At 41.5% G+C, this 21,049-nt stretch overlaps 1 protein-coding gene across 1 annotated transcript; it reads left to right on the top strand.

Annotated features, from left to right (window-relative positions):
• The first annotated feature begins 3,095 nt into the window (after window positions 1-3,095).
• Window positions 3,096-19,166, top strand: epc1b (enhancer of polycomb 1b). Its single transcript, XM_087810463.1, has 14 exons — window positions 3,096-3,540; window positions 11,660-11,819; window positions 13,297-13,442; window positions 13,531-13,737; window positions 13,812-13,960; window positions 14,040-14,175; window positions 14,459-14,620; window positions 14,707-14,796; window positions 14,868-15,016; window positions 15,255-15,670; window positions 16,395-16,516; window positions 16,598-16,736; window positions 17,321-17,705; window positions 17,771-19,166. Exons 1-14 carry the CDS (start codon window positions 3,388-3,390, stop codon window positions 17,841-17,843), a joined length of 2,487 nt encoding a protein of 828 aa, XP_087666589.1. The 5' UTR covers window positions 3,096-3,387; the 3' UTR covers window positions 17,844-19,166.
• Window positions 19,167-21,049: the final 1,883 nt, after the last annotated feature.

Here is a 21,049-nt window from a genome sequence, read left to right on the forward strand (position 1 = left end):
AAGAAATACGATCCAGGGGGAGAAGCGGAAGTGAAAAGTCAGTCGGAACCGGAGCAGCTGATGACCCGGAGAGGAGCAGACTTTTCATTTCACTGTTGAATTTAGTGCGATTGTTGGACCGATGTGTGTGTGTGTGTGTGTGTGCGCGTGTGTGTGTGTGGTCGAACAACGCCAGTCAGCTGCTGGAGTCAGACGCCAAAACTGCACGGCCCAGCTGGGCAGAACCACAACACTCGTGATCGAACCATCTCGTAATGACACGTTTATTACCCAACGTTGGTGACGGATCTTTTGGGCCCGGTTCCGAAAAGAGATCCGACACACACACACACACACACACATGACCAACTGGTACCGTTGTACACGTCACAGATGTCTCGTGGGGTGTTGTCGGTTCTGCAGTGGTCAGTGGTGGTGTTGATGTTGTGGACCAGCCCAGTGTGTGGTCCTGACAGGTCACATGACGTCGTCGACTCCATGTTGGTTTTCATGTGCACCGGACCGTCTTGTCGGTACAGGCTCACGCGTGGACTAATGGCTACAGTATAAATTCAACTCTATTGTTCTATGAGTCCTCTCAGAGGTCGGGTCCAAACCTTCTCCCCACAGCTGTGCCCCGGGGCTTCCTCCTAGTCGAACCTCTGGCTAGTCCAGGAGACTTCCTGACAAATATTCTTTTCTCCTGGTCCTGACATCTGTTCCGTCTCTTCCAGGTCTGATTCCAAGATGGATTTAATGGTTGCGATGTTTGGAGGAAACGTGGAATTAATCTGGATGGACGTCGGCTGAGCAGGACTCGCCGAGACGATGGGTAAGATGGTTTGAAAACAGTTTCCATGGCTGACCTCCGATGTCACGTGACGGTCACGTGACCCTCTGATGTTCTTGGTGACTGAAGGTTGTTGGTTTGACTCCACTGACCTGTTGAACTTTTGCGTTTCTCGGGTCAGGAAAAACTTGTCTTCTGCGCTGTTGTCGTGATAATTACTTGTTGGATTTTTATAAGGTTTTTGATATGTTTTACCATTGTTGTCCACCAGGGGGCTCCTTGAATCAGGCGTTTTCTTATGAATCAAAAGTTTGATGTTCAAAAGTCGAATTTCAGAGGAGCAGACTTAAAATATCTTATTTAATGTAGCCATTAACACAGGGGTGAGCGATTACATTTATACACAATATACACTGAGACTGTGCTGAGGGTCCGTAGAGCTCAAAGAAAGAAGGGATGACGAAAATATACCGTAACATGGTGGGGAAAAAAGCAAATATAAACTCACAAGAAAACTTTGGCTAAAACATTTCTACTACAATCATTGTAGTAGTTTTCTCCAACCACTGCGTTCATGCAATACAACGGTCTTTTTTAGATGATTACAATCTGGATCAAGGAATTCTTTGAAGGATTTGCTGCAGGTGGTAAAAAACTGGACCTTATTTGAATTATCAGAATCAAAAGTACTTTTAGTGCCAGTGTTTATCATCTTAATAATATTAATTTTATATTTAATTATCATAAGAATCATAATTATACATTTAAAGTAAGTTTGTCCAATATTGTCGGATAAAAAATCATAATATTGGCAAAAAAATGTATTCAGAATGTTATTACATATAATTCATACTATTTATTTTTTAGGATGAGTAAAAGAATCTATAGGACTTTTAGTTAAACATTATAGAAAGAAGATAATTTATTTCAAAGTAATGTGTGAAAAGTTTAATTCAAAGAATGTAAAATAAGGAAATAAGTGTAATGTATACATGACTTTTTTATAAATATATTTATTTTTGACTTTTTCACCTATTATGCAAACATTTCATATTAATGAAATATTTTCCCACCACATTTGTAAACACAACACAATAATTTGTTGTGGTGGCAGTACAGCAAATTAAGAAATTAAGAGACATTACCACTAAAAAGTCATATAAATAAGTAATGAATTAAAATAAAATGCATAACATTTATGTAAAGGCATCATAATATAAAAAATAAAATAAAAATGTATTGAGGGACGTCTTTACTAAAATACACCATAAATGTCAAATTAAAAATGTAATCAAAACAACTGTTTGTTAGTATTTTCATAAGACAATTCTTAAATTACAGTATAATTTTACGTTTTGTTTTTTTCTCTACTAAATGTTAATTTTCAAAATATGAATCAACCCATTATTTTCGTTGAAAAATATCAAATAACAATTTTAATAGTGTTTAAATATTAAAAACTCATACAAATAAGTAATGAATTAAAATAAAATGCATAACATTTATGTAAAGGCATCATAAAATAAAAACCTGGCATCTTCACTAAAATACACCATAAATGTCAAATTAAAAATGTAATTAAAACAACATTTTGTTAGTATTTTCATAAGACACTTCTTAAATTACAAAATAAGTTTAAGTTTTTTGTTTTTTTCTCTACTAAATGTTAATTTTCCAAATACGAATCAACCCATTATTTACTGTTGAAAGATATCAAATAACATTTTTAATAATGTTAAAATATTAAAAACTCATACAAATAAGTAAATGTTATGCATTTTATTTTAATTCATTATGTAAAGGCATCATAATATAAAAAATAAAATAAAAACCTGGCATCTTTACTAAAATACACCATTAATGTAAAATTAAAAATGTAATTAAAACAACATTTTGTTAGTATTTTCATAAGACACTTCTTAAATTACAAAATAAGTTTACCTTTTTTTGTTTTTTTCTCTAAGTGTTAATTTATATATCAAATAACAATTTGAATAATGTTAAAATCATTTTTTTATGAATTTATTTATTTTTATATTTCCCGTCATGCGCTAATTAATTTTATTTAAATGTTTAGATATATATTTTTTATTTTATGAATTATTTATTCTATGATGAAAACTTCGTGAATCGTCATGTTTTTTAGTGTTTTTAAAAAGTTTAATCAAATTAATAATTAATATATCTTGATCAATCCTCCATTACATATGTCTCGTCTGACGTTGACTTCAATTATTAATGTCTGAAAAGAGTGAGTTCCGAGCCCCCTTCCCCCCACCCCGTCAAAACGCGCAAGCGCCCGGGATGGCGCGCCACTGGTCGGCCGGTGAGTTGGGGGTTGGACTGCTTCGAGCCAAACTGAGCCAAAGACTTTTAAATGTCCGCCATGTTGTCCATGGCGCACTGAACCAGCGGTAGGGAGCGCAGCGTCGGAAAAAAACAGTCCGAGAGCAAGCGACCGAGATCCGGGCCTTCCCCCCCCCCGGCTCCGCTGGCGACGCCCCTAACACAAGCTGCAAGTACCGGAGCGTCAGAACCCGCACAGAATCATCCATGAACGGTTCCGTCGTCGCCGTGGAGAACACCAGGAGATCGGATACATTGGTTTTATCGTGAAAATGAGTAAACTGTCGTTTCGGGCGCGGGCGCTGGACGCCACCAAGCCGCTGCCCGTCTTCCGCTGCGAGGACTTACCCGACCTGCACGAATATGCGTCCATTAACCGGGCTGTGCCGCAGATGCCGACGGGGATGGAGAAGGAGGAGGAATCGGTGGGTTTTATTTTATCCGACTGGAGCTTTTTTCGACTTGTTTCTTGTTTGTTCTCCATCTCAGGCGTCCCTCGCTTTTCTGCGCAAGCTGTCACAAAATGGCGGCCGCGCTTCCCCCGCACAGAAACACGACGATTTCGGGCGTTTAATCGGGTTTGCGGTCGCCGTCGCCGGCATGACTGTGTTCGCGGTGACTTTTGGCGACATTTGTCGGTGGATTTTGTTGTTTTGACGTCTCGGTCGGAGCGTGAGCGGCGTTTCCGAGTACAAAGGAGTCATGTGACTTTAGCGATTCCGACATTTTGTCTGGACGGGGCCTTGTGTTGCCGTCGTTGCGCTTTGTTGGGTGAAGGGGGCGCTAGAGGTCAGAGTGGCGTCACCGGCACGAATGTCAACATTGGGGGCGTCACTGACGTCTCATCTGCGAGCTTTTTACGAACCGATACCGAGCTTTTTTTTTAGTCACGTCCCGGTGTTTTATCGACACAATGGGCAGCATTTTATACAGTTAATGTGAGGGCCATTAAAAAAGAACGAGCGGAAACTATGAATTCAAGTTATAAAATGGAGTAAAATAGGTTGTATTGTGTTTATTATAGCCTGTGTTTTTTCTAAAAAAGATTCATGAATCATTCATTTAAAAGCACATTTTATACAGTTAATGTGAAGGCTATTAAACGAGGGGAAACTATGAATTCAAGTTATAAAATGATGCAAAATGTGTTTTCTTATGTTTATCATAGCCTTTGTTTTTTCTAAAAAAAATAATTCATGATTTATTCATTTAAAAGCACGTTTTATACAATTAATGTGAGGGCCATTAAAAATGAACGAGGGGAAACTATGAATTCAAGTTATAAAATTAAGCAAAATAGGGTTTTATTGTGTTTATCATAGCCGTTGTTTTTTTTCTAAAAAACGATTCATGATTTAAAAGCACATTTCCCCCCAAATATTTTTAAGGAACAATAATGTTCTCGGACAAGATGCTGAGGCTCAAACTCTCTAAACTAAAAACCGTAAAGTCATATTTACGTACTAGTAATAAATAATTTTAATCAAATGAGGAATAATGGTGAGATGCCACATGAACTTTGACCTCACAAGGGCCACATAATTACAGTCAAGTGGCCCCCCCTGGACTCACTTTGCCCCCAAATCTGATCTCCTGTCTCTTGAGGTGGAAACTTGTGTAGTTTCCATAGTTACCTGCTGATGATGCGTTCAGGCGTCATCATGACGGCAGGTTTGTGTTCATCAATAACCTTTTATTGTTACTTTTGAATGACATCGATCCCTCCCACAGTCCTGAAGTCTCATTATTGACTCGCATTATTTATATTATCTTGACAAAAATGTTATTGATTATACTGTTATTAAAATGGCTGAGTTAAAACTTTAACCATTCATGATGCAGGAAATATAAATTAAATCTTTAATAAATAACTATAAATAATTATTAATTTACAATATTTGTTTTAAATCAACAAAAGTTTAATGTGACCCTAGTTTATATAAGAAAGTTAAATCTATTATGATCACGGGGTGTGTCGTAAGAACGATAATGTCAATAGTGTGTGTGTATTCTGCACGGCAGGTGTTTGTAGGCCGTGGACACGAGGCGCCCTGGCCGGGTGTCAGGGGTTCAGTGTGTCAGATGGCACAGCGGGGCTGGCAAGAGAGGCCGGCGGCACGTGGCGGCGTTCAGGAGAGGGAACAGAAGGTGGGGATGGGGGGATGGCGAGAGAGAGAGAGGGGGTTGCTGTCATTTCAAAAGTCTGTGCTCAGCTGGAGCGTCGTGTTATGTAAGGGCCAGATTATCAGGAGGCTGGGGTGCTGCATGTGGGGGGTGCTGTGTGTCTGGCGTGGCCTGATTTTGAAAAATGACTCACTTGAGTTGTATCTGTGATCCGCACACTGGCTCTCTCTCTAGTGCTGTTGGTTTTTAGTGTTTGAAGGTTTACTTGATGTCTATGTTGTGGATAAAAATATTGATTTTTGAACTGTTTACATCTTCAATCCACAACCATAGCGAGTCACGTTTACTACATTTTGGTTGTTTTTTTAAGGTGTGTGTGAGAAAATATCAATTCACTTAAATGTCATTTTGATGTTCATGATATTGTTTTATATTTCAATTACCATTCGAATATTCATTTGTATTTCTTCTCCTGTGATAAACAAAATAGATATGTTTGTTTTAATTCAGTAATATGATTTTAAGATTGCTACGGTTTTTGTGTGTAGTGTTGTCACAATGCTAACATTTTCAACTCTATACTGATACTCGTAACCTGTTACAACCATTAATAGAGATTATTATTATTATAATTATTTTATTATTATTATTAACAGGATCACACGTTAAATATGAATAAAAAAAACAGTTGTGCTAAAACAAATTGCAACTATGCGAACAAGTTTAGAGTCTGAGGTAGTTGATAATATGTCAATAAAATAAACAAATAATTGGAACAATATTTTGAGGTTATACTTCAAACATTGAGTAGATTAACTTTATTGATCCTTCTGGAGGTCTACTTCTGGAAATTGTTTTTCCAGCACACAACAACACAGACGTTAGATTCATAAAACGAGAACAAAGTGCCAGATGACACAATCTAAATCTAAAGGCAAAGAACATTGATCAAAATAAAATGACAAAAACAAATGATGTAACTATTAACATGGAATATAGTAAGTAAGTAATATTTATTTATATAGCGCTTTTCGAGACCAGGGTCACAAAGCGTTTAAACAATCAAAACAATACTCAAAAAAGTACATACTTTAAAGATCAAGATAATACCGAGAACAACACAGGAGTTCCAGAAAATCAAGGAAAAGCCTGAACAAATAGAAACGTCTTAAGATGTTTCTTAAAGGAGTCAGTAGATCCATCAAGCGCAAAGAGAGAGGAAGATCATCTTTTTGCTTCACTCCTGCCTCAAAACTCATAATGAAACTGTAAGTAAGTAATTTTTATTTGTATAGCGCTTTTCCAGACCAGGGTCACAAAGCGCTTAAACAATCAAAACAATATTCAATAAAGTATATATTTTAAAGATCAAGATAAAACTGATAATATAATAGCACAAGGAATGAATGAGTCCCAGATTCTACTAGTGTTGCATCATGGGAAGGAGCCTTCGGGCTCCATCTGCCTCTCTGCTGCCTGATGACAGTGGTCAGAGGATCAACCTGTTGACTCTCCTCTTGGACACACTCCCACCTCAACACACCACAGCATAGAACACTGGCCACCACAGACTGGTAGAACATGCAGAGGAGTTTCCTGCAGATGTTAAATGATCGGAGCCTCCTCAGAAAGTACAGTCTACTCTGAACTTTCTTATACACATGGTCTGTGTTGCAGGACCAGTTTACTGTCCAGACACACACACTATTGTTTCCGGATATATATTAGTATAGATACTTTTTTGGGTTTCAATACTTTTGACAATCCTAGTTGTGTTAACTATCCCTTGATAGTTTTCCTTCAATTCTTTACAACAATAATGTTTATTGTTTATAATAATGTTGTAGTTGTCAATGTAATTGGTTGTTACTAAAGCTTAGCATTACAGTGCAATACATAGTACATTGCACCTACAGTATTTGGTAATTTGTCACACAGGAGTCTAGTCAATACACATTAGTATTAACCATTAGTTAACTTGTTCTACTATATATGTACTAATATAGAATTCTTATAGCATATTTTATTGTGCCCACTTGTTGTTTAACTTGTGAGGCCAAAACGGTTTATCTGAACAGTTATTATCTACGCATGGTTAACTTCTTCTCTGCTCATTAGTAAGTGAGTAATTTGTATTTATATAGTGCTTTTCCAGACCAGGGTCACAAAGCGCTTAAACAATACTCAATAAAATGTATATACTCAAAGAGCAATAATGGCTCAGTTTAAAAAATGTAATATGACTGCAGATGAAACTTATGATCCATTGATGTCATTTATTATTATGATTTGTTCACTGTGAAGATGAGTGTTCTGAGCTTTAGGGTTTATATTGTGTCTGATATTAATTTTCTGTGGAGCATAATCAAAAATTAAATGTATTCAGTTAATTTATGAGCTAAGTGAGTTATTGTTAGTGTCTGAACAGTGTCTTTTTACAGTTTATAATCTTTCCCTCGCGGTTTTGCTTGATCCCTGTGTAACTAATGTAAAGTTGAGCATGTGATCTTGTAATCGTCGGCAGTTACCAGCCTGACTCGACGGTGTGTCAATGAAAGTGTCTCGGCACCACGTGGAGCCTTGTTTGTTTTGGGCCAGACACTCTCTAGTATTTACTTTTGAGTCAAATTGAGGTCAGCGGTGGGAATCTACAGGCGTCTGTTGTGTTTGCATTTCCTCTGCCACACACCCTCTGGCTGGAATTCGGTGTCTCTCAGCATGAACTTTTGTTGTGACCTGAAGAAGACTGCCAAGTATACCAGCGGTCCAGTTTCAGAGGTTCTATTTTTACCTCGCGCTTCAATTGTTCTTACCTTCAAATAGATGTCTACAGCTCTGATATTGACTGTAGTTTCACCAACACCCAATATCAGCATGACAAGGACACTTCAATATTTCTCCTGAAATACTTCGGCTTCGAAGTTTAACCCACAGTGTAACAAAGACGCTGCAGAATGGATGCCTTGGTGCTTTGGTTCTGTTTATCTATTGCTTATTTTGTTTGTTATCTTATGTCATTCTGTACTGCCATCACATAAATAGTTTTGTTTACAACAATGGCAATAAATGCTTCTAATTCTGATCAAATCTGTTCGAGGTCAACTCGTATGTCTCTTAAGGAGCATGGTCAATTTTTGAGAAAATAAAAGCATTTGAAGTGCACTGTATAGTCCGAAGGTAAAAACTGTAAAGGAAATTCTGAGATTTTACCTTTAATGCTGGCTATAATTATCTATTTGAAGTGGGTCAACAGGAGTTAATGGTTTTTGTCAACAGCCTGAAGAGCTGGAAGGGAGTTGGTCAGTGTTTTTTTTTTTTTTTTTTTTTAATCGAGCATTACCGTGGTTATACAGCACAACTGCAGTCGAAAGATGGCAAGTAGGAGATATTAAATCTCTGTTTTGTAACCGGTTACATGACGGTTGGAGGCTTTGGTTTCAAAGGTAGAAGTGATTGTAAACGTTGACACCCCTTCTGTGCACAAATTCTTATAATACTGTTTTTGTGTTATATGTTGGTCTTATTTTACTCATTTGAAGGAAATGTCTCGCCAAAAAAATCTAAGTCATTTATTTTAAGAAATGATCTGAACCAATTGTCACGTTGCCATTCAACTTTGGCATTAAAATGAAATAGTTTCTTTCTACAAATTTAACCGTAAAGTTGTCCTGGAGCTCTTGAGGGCTTGACTGAGCTATCAACCAGCTCCCAGTTAAGTTGTTTCTTGGTGGTTTTTCTGTGTGTGTAAATTCGTCCGCTGCCTCATGGTTCATAAAACGGTCCTTCAATCGTCCACCACTGTGGCCAGACTTCCCCTCGTGGCTGTCCATCACACTAAGTGGCATTTACAGTGTCTGGGACACTAGCTGTCAGAGAGGAGGTGCAGGAGGTGCTGGAGGCTCCTCTGCCTCGGCACACTTGACGTTGATCGATGTGACCATTCCAGAGGGCTATTTCGGGACGCCAGTGTGAGTAAGATGCCGACTTAAGGCTTGCCCGCCTGTGAATGAATGCCCTGGCATTTACGTTCTGTGTTTGTTCTCCGGCTAATGGCTAGAAAGTCAACGCAATTATTGCTCGATTGGTTTTGGCAACTGACGTTATTGCTGGAGGTTGTTGGCTTAGCTTTATCCTCTCGCTTTAAGCCTCGGGTTGTTTTTATAATTGGCCCTTTATCCTCGTTTTAAGTGGCTGCCGTTGGTGCGAATCATATTGACAATGTGTCAAAGTAGATTTTAAAGGGGTTTGTGGGCAGATTTTTAGGCCGGACATTTTAAAGGATTGGTAGGATGAGAAGAAAAAAGTGAAAACCAAAAAGGAACTTGATAGATGGATGTATGGATACAACTTAATTGATCCCTCTGGAGGTCTCCTTCCAGAAATCTTTTTTCCAGCCAGCACACAGCAACACAGACGACAGATTCATAAAAACCAAAAACAAGTTTCTATAAAAAGAAAGGGCAAGATTACACAATCTAAGTCTAAAGATGAAGAACATGGATCAAATAATAATAAGAGCCAAACATATGTCATGGATTTTATTCTGTTTTCAAGAAATGGGGTACAAACCCAGATGTTTCTGATAAAACCTTTTGATTTTGTAACATCTGTTATTTTAAAATTCTACGTTCATTGAAAGTTCTGCACAACTCGTTTCTGGACTTACAGGTTGTTGAAACCGTCCTTCACCTTAGAACTGTCTACTTGAAATAAGTGTTCAGGATCAACATTGTGCTTTACGTTGATGTTTTTCTAAAACGGAATAGTGTTAAAAATAAAGAAACCCAATTTCACTGAGTAATGATCAAAGTTGGACCTTTTGTTTGTGATGGTGTCATATTGAGCACAGATTTATTTCTGTAATTAATCTTTGTTTGCTCTCCTACTTTACTTGCCTTTACAACAATTGTACATTAGATGGATGAATAGATAAACGTAATGATGACCTTTTCAGGATCTGATTGAGCTCAAGCTCTGGATTCCAATATTTCCCACGATTTACATTGTCAACATCCTATTTATTTCTTCACCATGTGTCCCTTAGTATTTTCTTTAACAAGAAAAAAGTTTTATATAGTCAGACACCATTTAATTCAGGGTTTATTTGTCACGCAATGGATTACCATTCCTAATACTATCGTCCCAGGACTTTATCAGAAGATGAATGAATGAATGAAAAACCATCACATTCTTTTCTCTAAATGACATCTTAAAAAAACTTGTTTGATGTTTGTGAAGAGGAAGTTGACTTCATTATTAGGACACTTCCTTTTCAAGGCTTGTGTGTAAAGGAAGTAATTGTCGCTCGACTGGTCTCCGTCACCAGTCGTAGTAACATTGCTCAACGTGCTCGGCAGCCAGAGAAAAAGTTTCTTTATTTTTGGCAGCTCCCAGAGAGACCAGTCAGTCCGCCCTCAGGCACGACTCCTGTTGGCTCGACTGGCAGTGATCACACATGTGGCGGGACAATAAAGCCCAACTGACAATTTGTGTTAGAGCTCGCCAAGACATTACAAACAGGTTTTGGAACATAACTCAAACCCGTGTAAGGACATAATGGTTAAACAACTTCCTCCCCGATGCCTTAGCAAACTCGTGTATCCTATTTGTGATGAGCAACTGTGGTGAAATAAGTGGTAGGTGACGGCAGCTTTCGTTTGAGATGTACTAGTGGTCTCTGTAGATGCTGTAATGGTCCCCCAATTCCCCTCCCGGAGAAATGTTTAAAAGCCGACTGTCTCTTGTGTAACAGGATTAAACTACTTAATATTTAAAAGCACCACTCTGCTTTAATGTGAAACATTTCCAGACAATTGTTGTATACTCTTTGTCTCGAGACTTGTTGATTTTTAAGCTGCCTATTTTGTATTCTAGATTTAATTTCAGATGAGGCCTTTGTGACTTCATATTTAAAGTTATAATAAATAAATAAATGGTATGTGTTTTAATTGGGGCCATGTAAAGGGTGTTTTGTTTTTTTACACAAAGACCCGAAAGACAAGGCACGTTTTGATTTCAGTACCAATGTGTGATCATAACTTGATATTGTGTGGATTTTTGAAAAGTGACAAAGGCAGTGAACATCAGGTTAATTTGTAACTTGTTAGCAAGTGCTTTTTTGCACAGGATATTATTTATTTTTCTGAAAGAAATCTGCTGGAAATGTACCAAAGCTTAAAAATGGAACTACAATTTGTACTATGTGTAATGTCATTTTCCTTTTGTTAAAATTGATCTTAAAAAAAAACTTGTGAAGGTATCTGTACCAGTATCGAAAATGATTAAGATTATTTGTAATAATCTTTCTTTCCTTCTCTACTCGCTGTGCAAACCTGTCACTGCACGCATCCGTCCACCTCGCCCAGGTGTGTTTTCTGTCTGTGCGACGTCTCACCTGCTTCTTCTTCTCTTGACCTGCAGGAACACCATCTCCAAAGGGCCATCTCGGCGCAGCAAGTCTACGGCGAGAAGCGAGACAACATGGTTATCCCGGTGCCCGAGGCGGAGAGCAACATCACATACTACGACTCCATCTACCCCGGAGACTACAAGATGCCAAAGCAGCTAATTCACTTACAGCGTGAGTACAATTTCAATGTTGCCGTCCTTGTGAACCCTTTTACCCAAAGATTTAGACACAATCCATCAGACGTCTGTCTATTTACTGCTGTTCTCTGACCCTCATTTATGTTGCCTTGTTTTATGACGATACAGTTAAGTTTTCCATTATCCCTTTTTTTTAATGTCTATCCTCTCCGTGTGATGTGTGACACGTACACACTTGTGTTCAGAAGCTGTGAAATTTTGAATTGGTTGTACATTTGAAGAGCACATGAGTGTAAATACCACAGCATTGTTCCGGTTCAGATTCTTGTCAGTGATGACTCAGTTCTCTACATAATGAATGACTAAGCAGGATTGTCTCGTTTGTAAAGATGTACATGTAACTTGATAGTTGGTGTCGCAATGTATTATTTGATGGTAAAAGTTGAAGCCCAGATTTATGAAACCCAAGTGTATCTTAAGATTTTACTTTTGTTGAGCCAACTTTTTGCCTGTTTTGTTTCAACGTCATATCCAGTCATAGCCTTGGAAGCAACAATAGAGTCCTATTGGACAGTGGACGTCATAGTTTACTCAGAGACCTTCTGAAGCCCCAGGAGTCGGTCGTTTTGGTCGGCACTTCCTGTTTTTATGCAGCTCAGCTTAAAAGTATGCAGAGAAAGTTTCCTCTCGCTGCGTCAGACGGCTGATGTTCCATCGCTTATCCTGCCGATGGCTCCCAGCAGCCTCCGCCTCATAATAGAATTTGATGAGATGCAAAAACTGCAACGTCACGCGGAGAAGTCTGTAATTGGACATTCAGAGGCGGATGGCGCTCGCCTGCGAGGTGCAGAATCTAATTTGAGCAGATGTGGCCGAGCTCACGCTGAGGTGTCTCGCTGTGGCTCATAACCAGAGAGCGGCTTCCGTCATCGAGTCGTGAAATAGGACGGCTCGGCTATTTATCCGTACAAAACCAGTAATAATATTTGTTGACTAACCATTGTTTTGGTCTGTTTAACAAAGCCTCATGCAGCATGCCAGCACTTTTGTGAGGTTTGATTATATCTCAACGTGCACATGCAAACTAGTGATGCAAGTTACTGCAATAAAACACTTTTTATATTTCTGTGTTCATTATTTGCATAACTTTTTAAACAGTCCGGGCAAACTTTCCTATTGACATTAACATGTCAAATCTAATTCACTTGTGCTGTATTATTTGTTTGGAGATTGCTAATGTTCATTTTAACTTCAAAACCAGAATCAAATAGTTTCCATCCCCAGCAGGTCACTGTCCACTGTTTTAAAATCTGCCAGGTCATGTTCTGTATCAGTTCTGTGATGTGAATCTCTATTGTAGGGGATCCTTTACCAAAAGTCATTCCACTGTGAAACCAGTCTCCTCAAATAAACATGGTTCACTTTTAATGGATTTTCTCTGAACTTTATGTACAAATAAAGTCATTGTAATGAACATTTTGCTAATCCTGGGTGTGTTCCTCACTCTCCAGCTTTCAGCTTGGACACAGAGCAGCCGGACTACGACCTGGACTCGGACGACGACAAGTTCATCAACAAGTTGAAAAAGAAGATGGAGATCAGCTTCTTTCAGTTCGAGGAGATGGTCGACCGTCTGGAGAAAGGCAGCGGACAGCAGGTTGGAAATCCACATCTTTGATGGCTCTTCATGCGATGTTGTCTCCACCCACCTCTCTGACCCAGTCATGTGACCTATGTCCACTCAGGCCGTGAGTCTCCCGGAGGCCAAGCTTCTGCTGAAAGAGGACGACGAGCTCATCAAGGAGGTCTTCGACTACTGGAGCCGCAAGAGGAAAAACAGCAAGGCCAACTCGCTCATCCCCAACGTCAAGCAGGAGAAGCGCGACGGCTCCAGCACCAGTGACCCCTACGTGGCCTTCAGGCGACGCACGGAGAAGATGCAGACCAGAAAGGTGGGTGGTCACTTTAAAAGCCGATTACAAGGCGGTTGTTCATGTGGCTCATGTTCTTCTCCTTCGACCTGCAGAACCGCAAGAATGACGAGGCGTCCTATGAGAAGATGCTGAAGCTTCGCCGGGAGCTGAGTCGAGCCGTCACCATCCTGGAGATGATCAAGAGGCGAGAGAAGAGCAAGCGGGAGCTGCTGCACCTCACACTGGAGATCTTTGAGAAGAGGTGAGCACGACGACTGCTGTTTGACCCATGAGTGCATCCCAGGTCTGTCTCACTGCAACATTGCTGCTCTTCTCTCTAGAAACGTCATGTCTGACTACGGCGGGGAGGTAATGGCAGAGGTGCTGGCTGAGCGGGCGCTAGTGAGGCCACAGATCATCCCCCTGGTACCGCTCACCAACCAGTACCATATGGATCTCAAGGATTACAAGTCCAAGGTGAGCCGTGAATGATGAGCTCATGTTTTACTGGCGAGTCACCTGAGATGACCTGCATCACTTCTTTCCTTCTCAGTTTTTTTTTTCACACCTCAATTAATCATTTGTTGAACTTTTCTTACTCACCCTCTCGACGGGTTAATAATTTAATATTGAAGGTCATGGTTGGTGACCCAACGTCCTCTGAGAACTGCTCTTTACACAAGTCTTGTTCTCGGTTTCACTCTAAGACGTGTAGATAAAGTATTTGACAGAATTGTAATATAATCCTTGACTCTTCCAGCCTGAGAAGACTGAGATTCCCCGGCAGAAGAGGAAGTATGAGAAGAAGCAGAACGTGCTGCCTCTGTCCGGGATGCCCCACCACCAAGGTCCGATCGTCTTCAACGCCAAGGACCTGAACCAGTACGACTTCCCCAGCTCGGACGAAGAGCCCTTGTCTCAGGTATTTTGGAGTCCAACCACAAACCTCAAAACCCACGTCACAAAGCACAACTTCGTGATTTAATAAACCTACTCCATGTTCCACAGCTGCACTCGGGTTCCTCAGAAGCAGAAGAGGAGAACGACCCGGACGGCGCGTACGCCTTCCGCAGGAAAGCCGGCTGCCAGTATTACGCTGTAAGTGACGTTTCCTTCGAGCGACGCTTTTGTTTATTTTCGGTCAATCCTGAACTTGTCTCTGCTCCCAGGCTCGGCAGGACAGAGTGGGCAGCTGGCCCTGGTGCGGCGGCTGGGAGGGCGGCCTGGCAGAAGCACGTTATCGCTACAGTCTCACCACGCTCACGGTGCCGAGGCGCTGCCAGGGTCTGGCCCGGCGGCGGATGGGAAGAGGCGGCAGGTCGGTCCTCCTCAGAACATGACATGTTGTCTTGAATTTGAGAGTCAAATATATTTTTAGCCTTTGTGTTTGGAAGTAAATTAATGACATGTCTTTATAAGGATTGAATAATTGATTGAATAATTTCCATATTTGTTAAAATGTTTTATTAATTGATATAAAATTTTAGTTTCTGAATTCTTTGGGCAATGAGCATCATTTTGAGGTTCAAGAGAATCTAAACTCTCCTGCCTCTCAGGGTCCTCCTGGACAGAGCGCACTCGGACCACGACAACGTCTACCGCCAACTGGACACGGACACCGTCGACCCGCAGCTGCCCTCGTCGCCCCCGCCACCGCCCACCCCCTCGTCTCGCTTGCCGGCCACCAAGTGTGTCAGTACCTCAGAAACAAATACCTCAGACAGAACTTCCTTCAGCTCGGCTCCTTGTCCCCCCGCCCCCACGGACCTCAGTCAGATACTGTTGAACATAAAGTCCTGCCGGTGGCGGCACTTTAGACCACGGACACTACCACTACACGAGCTGGACAACGCCCACCCCCTGTTCAGGAGGCTGAGTCGAAGCCTCAAACCCCCCACCACCGGCTCCACATCAGGAGCGCAGACCCAACATCGCCCGGCAAGGGTGGTCCCAGCACCCACACCCACCCCGAGTAAGTACCTCTCGCACGTACTGTCAAGTTCCAGAACAGAGTCTTCCATCTGGGTTCATGGTTTACATGTGTGTGCGTTTGCTGGGTAGTTCTGTTGATCTAAGTGGCGCCATCTAGAGGTTGTTTTGCAATATTGTCTTTGCGTGCTCTAACTTTACAAAAATTTAGTTTACGTTAAATTATCCTTTTTTTTTAATTCACCAACTTTAAGACCTTTTCATTTAAGAGTCATTTTATTTTAAGTCAAATCTCATGTTATTTATTTCATTCATTCTCGTTTCTAATGTATCCCCACAGAAAATAAGCCTCTTTCTTTTACAAAACTAGTAGCAAATGTTATTTGATTCCGATATATTATAAGAAGCCGACAGTTTCTGTCATCAAAGGGTTTTAATACTTTTAACTTTTAATCTTCCTTTAAACATGAACAGACTGAACATAAAACCGGTTTGAAATGTTCTAATTAAACCCTGTAGCAAATATTTTTAACGACTAGTAAAGTGTAGTTTGATCTTCACGAGTCAAACATAAAACACAATTTTTAAATGTGTGATTCACACGTTTACCTGATGCAAACATCGCTGTCGTTTGTTTCTGTCAAAAACAATTAAAACGGTCGAGCACGGCAACGGGAAGTTCATGTTTTGATCATGTTTCGCTGCTGCTCGTGTTCACGTGTTGCCATGGCGATGCCCGCCGAGCTAACGAAGCTGCCGTCCTTCAGTCTTCACAGCCCAACAGTACCAGCAGCATCAGGAGCAGCTGGCTCTGATGCAGAAGCAGCAGCTGGATCAGGTCCAGCAGCAGCAGCAAGTCAACAGCAGCACCACTGCCAACAGCACACAGGTCCGTCCCGTGGCGCCCCCCCCTCCCTTCGTCGCCTCCTCGCTGACCCACCTCCCTCTCTCTCTCTCTCTCCCCCAACAGAACCTGGCACACACGTTGGACCAGGCCAGCGCTCAGTTCGCCGCGTCAGCGCTCGTCACCGCCGACCAAATCCTGGCTCTGAAAAGCAAGGAGGAGCTGGGCCTGGGCGGCGGCGTCAACGGCGTCCTGTCCCCCTCAGGTATGAAGAACTGGGGGCATCGGCACAAAATAATAGCCGAGATTATCTACTGAACCGTCACCGCATTCCTTTTAACCCCATCCGCCAGAACCGCCGACGTCAGCGTAAACCGATTAAAACGAGAACTTTTAAAAAAGACGTTGAACCTCTTTTTAGACCACGATGAGATGATGTTAATATTTAAACGGATAAAAATGTTTCCTAAAATAAATGGTTATTTCTACATATTAAACACCTCGACTCTCCGTTTATGTTTTTTTGTTTTTCCCTCTTTTCTCTCTGAACCAAAAACTGGAAGAAAAGCTTGAGTTGAGCGTAGATTCCGAAATGTTTCATCCACAAAAACATCTGAACGAGCAGGAGAAGATAGTGTAACTGGCCTGTAGGGGGCGCAAGAGGACAACAGAAGTACTGAGTCAGTGGTTTTTCAGAAGTGACCCAAACATCTGGTCACGTGACACTTGTGCTGTGAGTGTGAAAATGTTACAAGTCAAACTAATGATAAAACCTTCCACCCTTCATCCCTCAAACCGCCCTCTTTCCCCCCCCCCCCCCCCCCCATCCACCACCTGACCCCACTCCAGGTGTCTACAAGGGCTTGCACCTTTCGAGCACAGTCTCCCCGTCCCTCGCAGCCCCGGCCCCCTCCGCCACCGCCCCCGGCCCCGCCTCCGCCTCGCTCCACCCCTGCACCGCCGCCAGTAACAACAACAACAACAACGGCGCCGCCCACCCCCCCGCCGCCGCCGCCACCGCCACCTCCACCACTCAGGTCCTGATGGGGAACAACAACAACAACAGCATCCGACTGGGTGTTCCCGCCGGGAAAAGGTTCCACGCCCCCCGGACGCTCGGCGCCACCATGTCGTCATCCGCCTTAAAGCTCGCCCACGCGGCCGCCGCCACCGCCAACTGTCAGAAGCCCAAGGTCACCACGACCGCCACGTCGCCGCTGGACCTGGTGCCCAGGTGAGACCCGTTCGGACCCATTTGTGTGTGTGATGGTCGTTCACTGACTGATCTCTGGTCTGCAGGGAGAGTCATGATCAAGACAAGCCGCCGCTGAACAGTCTGTCCGAGAACACAATGGCCATGGAGGTTACGTAGCCTAGCCGCCGCCGCCGGTCGGACTCCATCTTTTTTTTTTTTTTTTTTTTCTTTTTTTTTTCCCCCTGTTCTTTTAGGTGCTATGCATCGTCGTCTAGTGGCGTCAGGCGAGCGCGACGAGGTCTCGGTGGCTCGTGGGACTCGATGCTCGTCTGGTATATATATATATATCTATCTATCTCCCTCCTTCATTTCCCTGTTTGTTACTGTTGATAAGAGATTGTCTGTAAATTCTTAATATGACAATTATATGTACAGTACTGCATATTTGTAATAACACCCCCCTCCCCTCCCCCCGCCCCCCTCCCACTTAAAAAGCCCCCCTCTTGTATATAACATACTTGAAAACAGAATTGTTCATTTGTGATGTTTTGCACTCGAAACAGAAAAAAAAAAGAAATCAGAGAAACGACAAACTGGTGCGAGAGCGAGCGTCACCAGCGGTCACATGCATGGTGCCGAAAACCTGCTGGTCTATTTATTGTGCCGTGTTTACAACTGTTCTTTTTTAAAAACCTTTTTTTTTTTTTTTGTTTTTATGAAAACACTGTACCCCCCCTCCATCCCCCCCTACCCTCCTCCGTCCCCCTGTGTTTAGCTAGAGGAAAAAAAGAAGAAAAAAAAACACGACCTGGAGCTCGTCCTCTTTGGTTTTATCCCATTTCTGTTGGACGTTCTTCCGTGATGTTCCGCTGAATCGACGCTCGTGTGTGAATGTCGTCGGCATCAGTTTGTCGTGGGTTTAATCAGCTCCACACAGATCTTCCATGACTTTACTATTCCACAGAGAAAAAAAAACAAAACGGGGTTCTTTCCCAGAAGTCTTTGCTTCTGATCGTCAAAGCACTATGATTTTTTTTTTTTTTTTTTTTTTTTTTTACATTAATGCTGCTTTTCTATGATTTTTGTTCCTGATGTCCCCTTTGATTTTTAAAATGAATATTTTTGTATCCCCGACTTCTTTTTTTTTTTTAAATCATCCTCACGTCATCGCTGGTCTAAAAGGGAGTTTAACAGATGCAGTAACGGACATGTACGATCATTCCAGCTTCACAGTCAACAACAAAAACAAGCTTTTCTCGTGGTCGTCTGAGAATCGGGACGTTTGGCTCTCTTCTGTGAAGAGTTTGGTACTGAACAAAAGCGACTTGTAGTCTTCTGGTGTCTGTGCCGCGGTCGACCCAGGCCTTCCACCTTCTCTTTGTTTTGTTTCTCCTGCTTTTTGTAGACACTTCCACCACTCGGGAAGACGAAGATCCTCATGAATTGTCACAAAATGAAATAAAAAAAAAATCCAGGGCATTATGTGTTTGGATCAACACGTCTCAGCTTTTGTTTGTGTTTGTGTTCACCTCAAAAGAAGTGTAAATGGTTTCTGAAACGCTGACTTTTCACACTGATGTATTAAAATGCGTTAGTGACTGACTTGGGTTGAAATACAAAAGACTATTTTCAGTTATGACTATTTAAAAAAAACAAAAAAAAACGTTTAGGTTGATATAATGATCAACAGGAAGTTATTACTTTTGGTTCTTGAATGTTAGCATCTCTGACAGTCTGGGTTTTCTTGTCTTTCAAAATACATTTTCTTCTTTTTAATTATGAACATTTTGACATTAAAGATACTTTTACAAGCTGAAAATGGGCCTACAATTACAAATGTATGCCATGCCTTGATTTTGATACTTTAAATGATTTGATGAATATGATTCGATAACCTATGAAACGGTTGAACATTGAAAAAACAAACGTGAATGTAAAGCAGTTTGGACTCTTTAGGTCAGATGTGTTGCAGTTGCGCCATCTAGTGGTGCAAGATTTCACCGCGGAAAACTAATCTTGGATCGTGGCTGCTTAGATAGTGTTTGTGTTTAAAACAGTAAATATTTTATAAACCTACTGTATCTCAGACCAAATTTCATTTTTTTTTATTCTTGTTTGGTTATTTAAGCTGTTAAATGTGTTAGGATTTATTTTATTTAAATATATAAATAAATTATCCAAATACACACACACGCACGCACACGCAGACACACACTGACACATGCGCACACACACCAGTGACAAACGCATAAAACGAATGCGCACACGCACGCATAAAACGGACGCGCACGCATAAAACGGATGCGCACGCATAAAAATATATATAAAAATGTATGAAGTTAAAAAATATAGAAATAAAACGAATGCGCACGCGCACGCATAAAACGAATGAGCACGCATAAAACGAATGCGCACGCATAAAACGAATGTGCACGCGTAAAACGAATGCGCACGCATAAAACGAATGCGTAACGCACACACATAAAACGAATGCGCACACATAAAACGAATGCACACGCGCACGCATAAAACGAATGAGCACGCATAAAACGAATGCGCACGCATAAAACGAATGTGCACGCGTAAAACGAATGCGCACGCATAAAACGAATGCGCACGCGCACGCATAAAACGAATGCGCACGCGCACACATAAAACGCACGCATAAAACGAATGCGTACGCGCACAGATAAAACGAATGTGCACGCTTAAAACGAATGCGCACGCATTCAACGAATGCGCACGCATAAAACGAAAGCGCACACGCACGCATAAAACTAATGCGCACGCATAAAACAAATGCGCACGCGCAAAACGGATGCGCACGCATAAAAATATATATAAAAATGTATGAAGTTAAAAAATATAGAAATAAATTAATGTGCACGCGTAAAACGAATGCGCACGCATAAAACGAATGCGTAACGCACACACATAAAACGAATGCGCACACATAAAACGAATGCACACGCGCACGCATAAAACGAATGAGCACGCATAAAACGAATGCGCACGCATAAAACGAATGTGCACGCGTAAAACGAATGCGCACGCATAAAACGAATGCGCACGCGCACAGATAAAACGAATGTGCACGCTTAAAACGAATGCGCACGCATTCAACGAATGCGCACGCATAAAACTAATGCGCACGCGCACGCATAAAACGAATGAGCACGCATAAAACGAATGCGCACGCATAAAACGAATGCGCACGCATAAAACGAATGCGCACGCATAAAACGAATGCGCACGCGCACGCATAAAACGAATGCGCACGCATAAAACGAATGCACACGCGCACAGATAAAACGAATGCGCACGCATACAACGAATGCGCACGCATAAAACGAATGCGCACACGCACGCATAAAACGAATGCG

Source organism: Callionymus lyra, chromosome 16 (assembly GCF_982586985.1).
Source record: "Callionymus lyra chromosome 16, fCalLyr1.hap1.1, whole genome shotgun sequence".
In the NCBI taxonomy this organism is placed as follows: domain Eukaryota; kingdom Metazoa; phylum Chordata; class Actinopteri; order Syngnathiformes; family Callionymidae; genus Callionymus; species Callionymus lyra.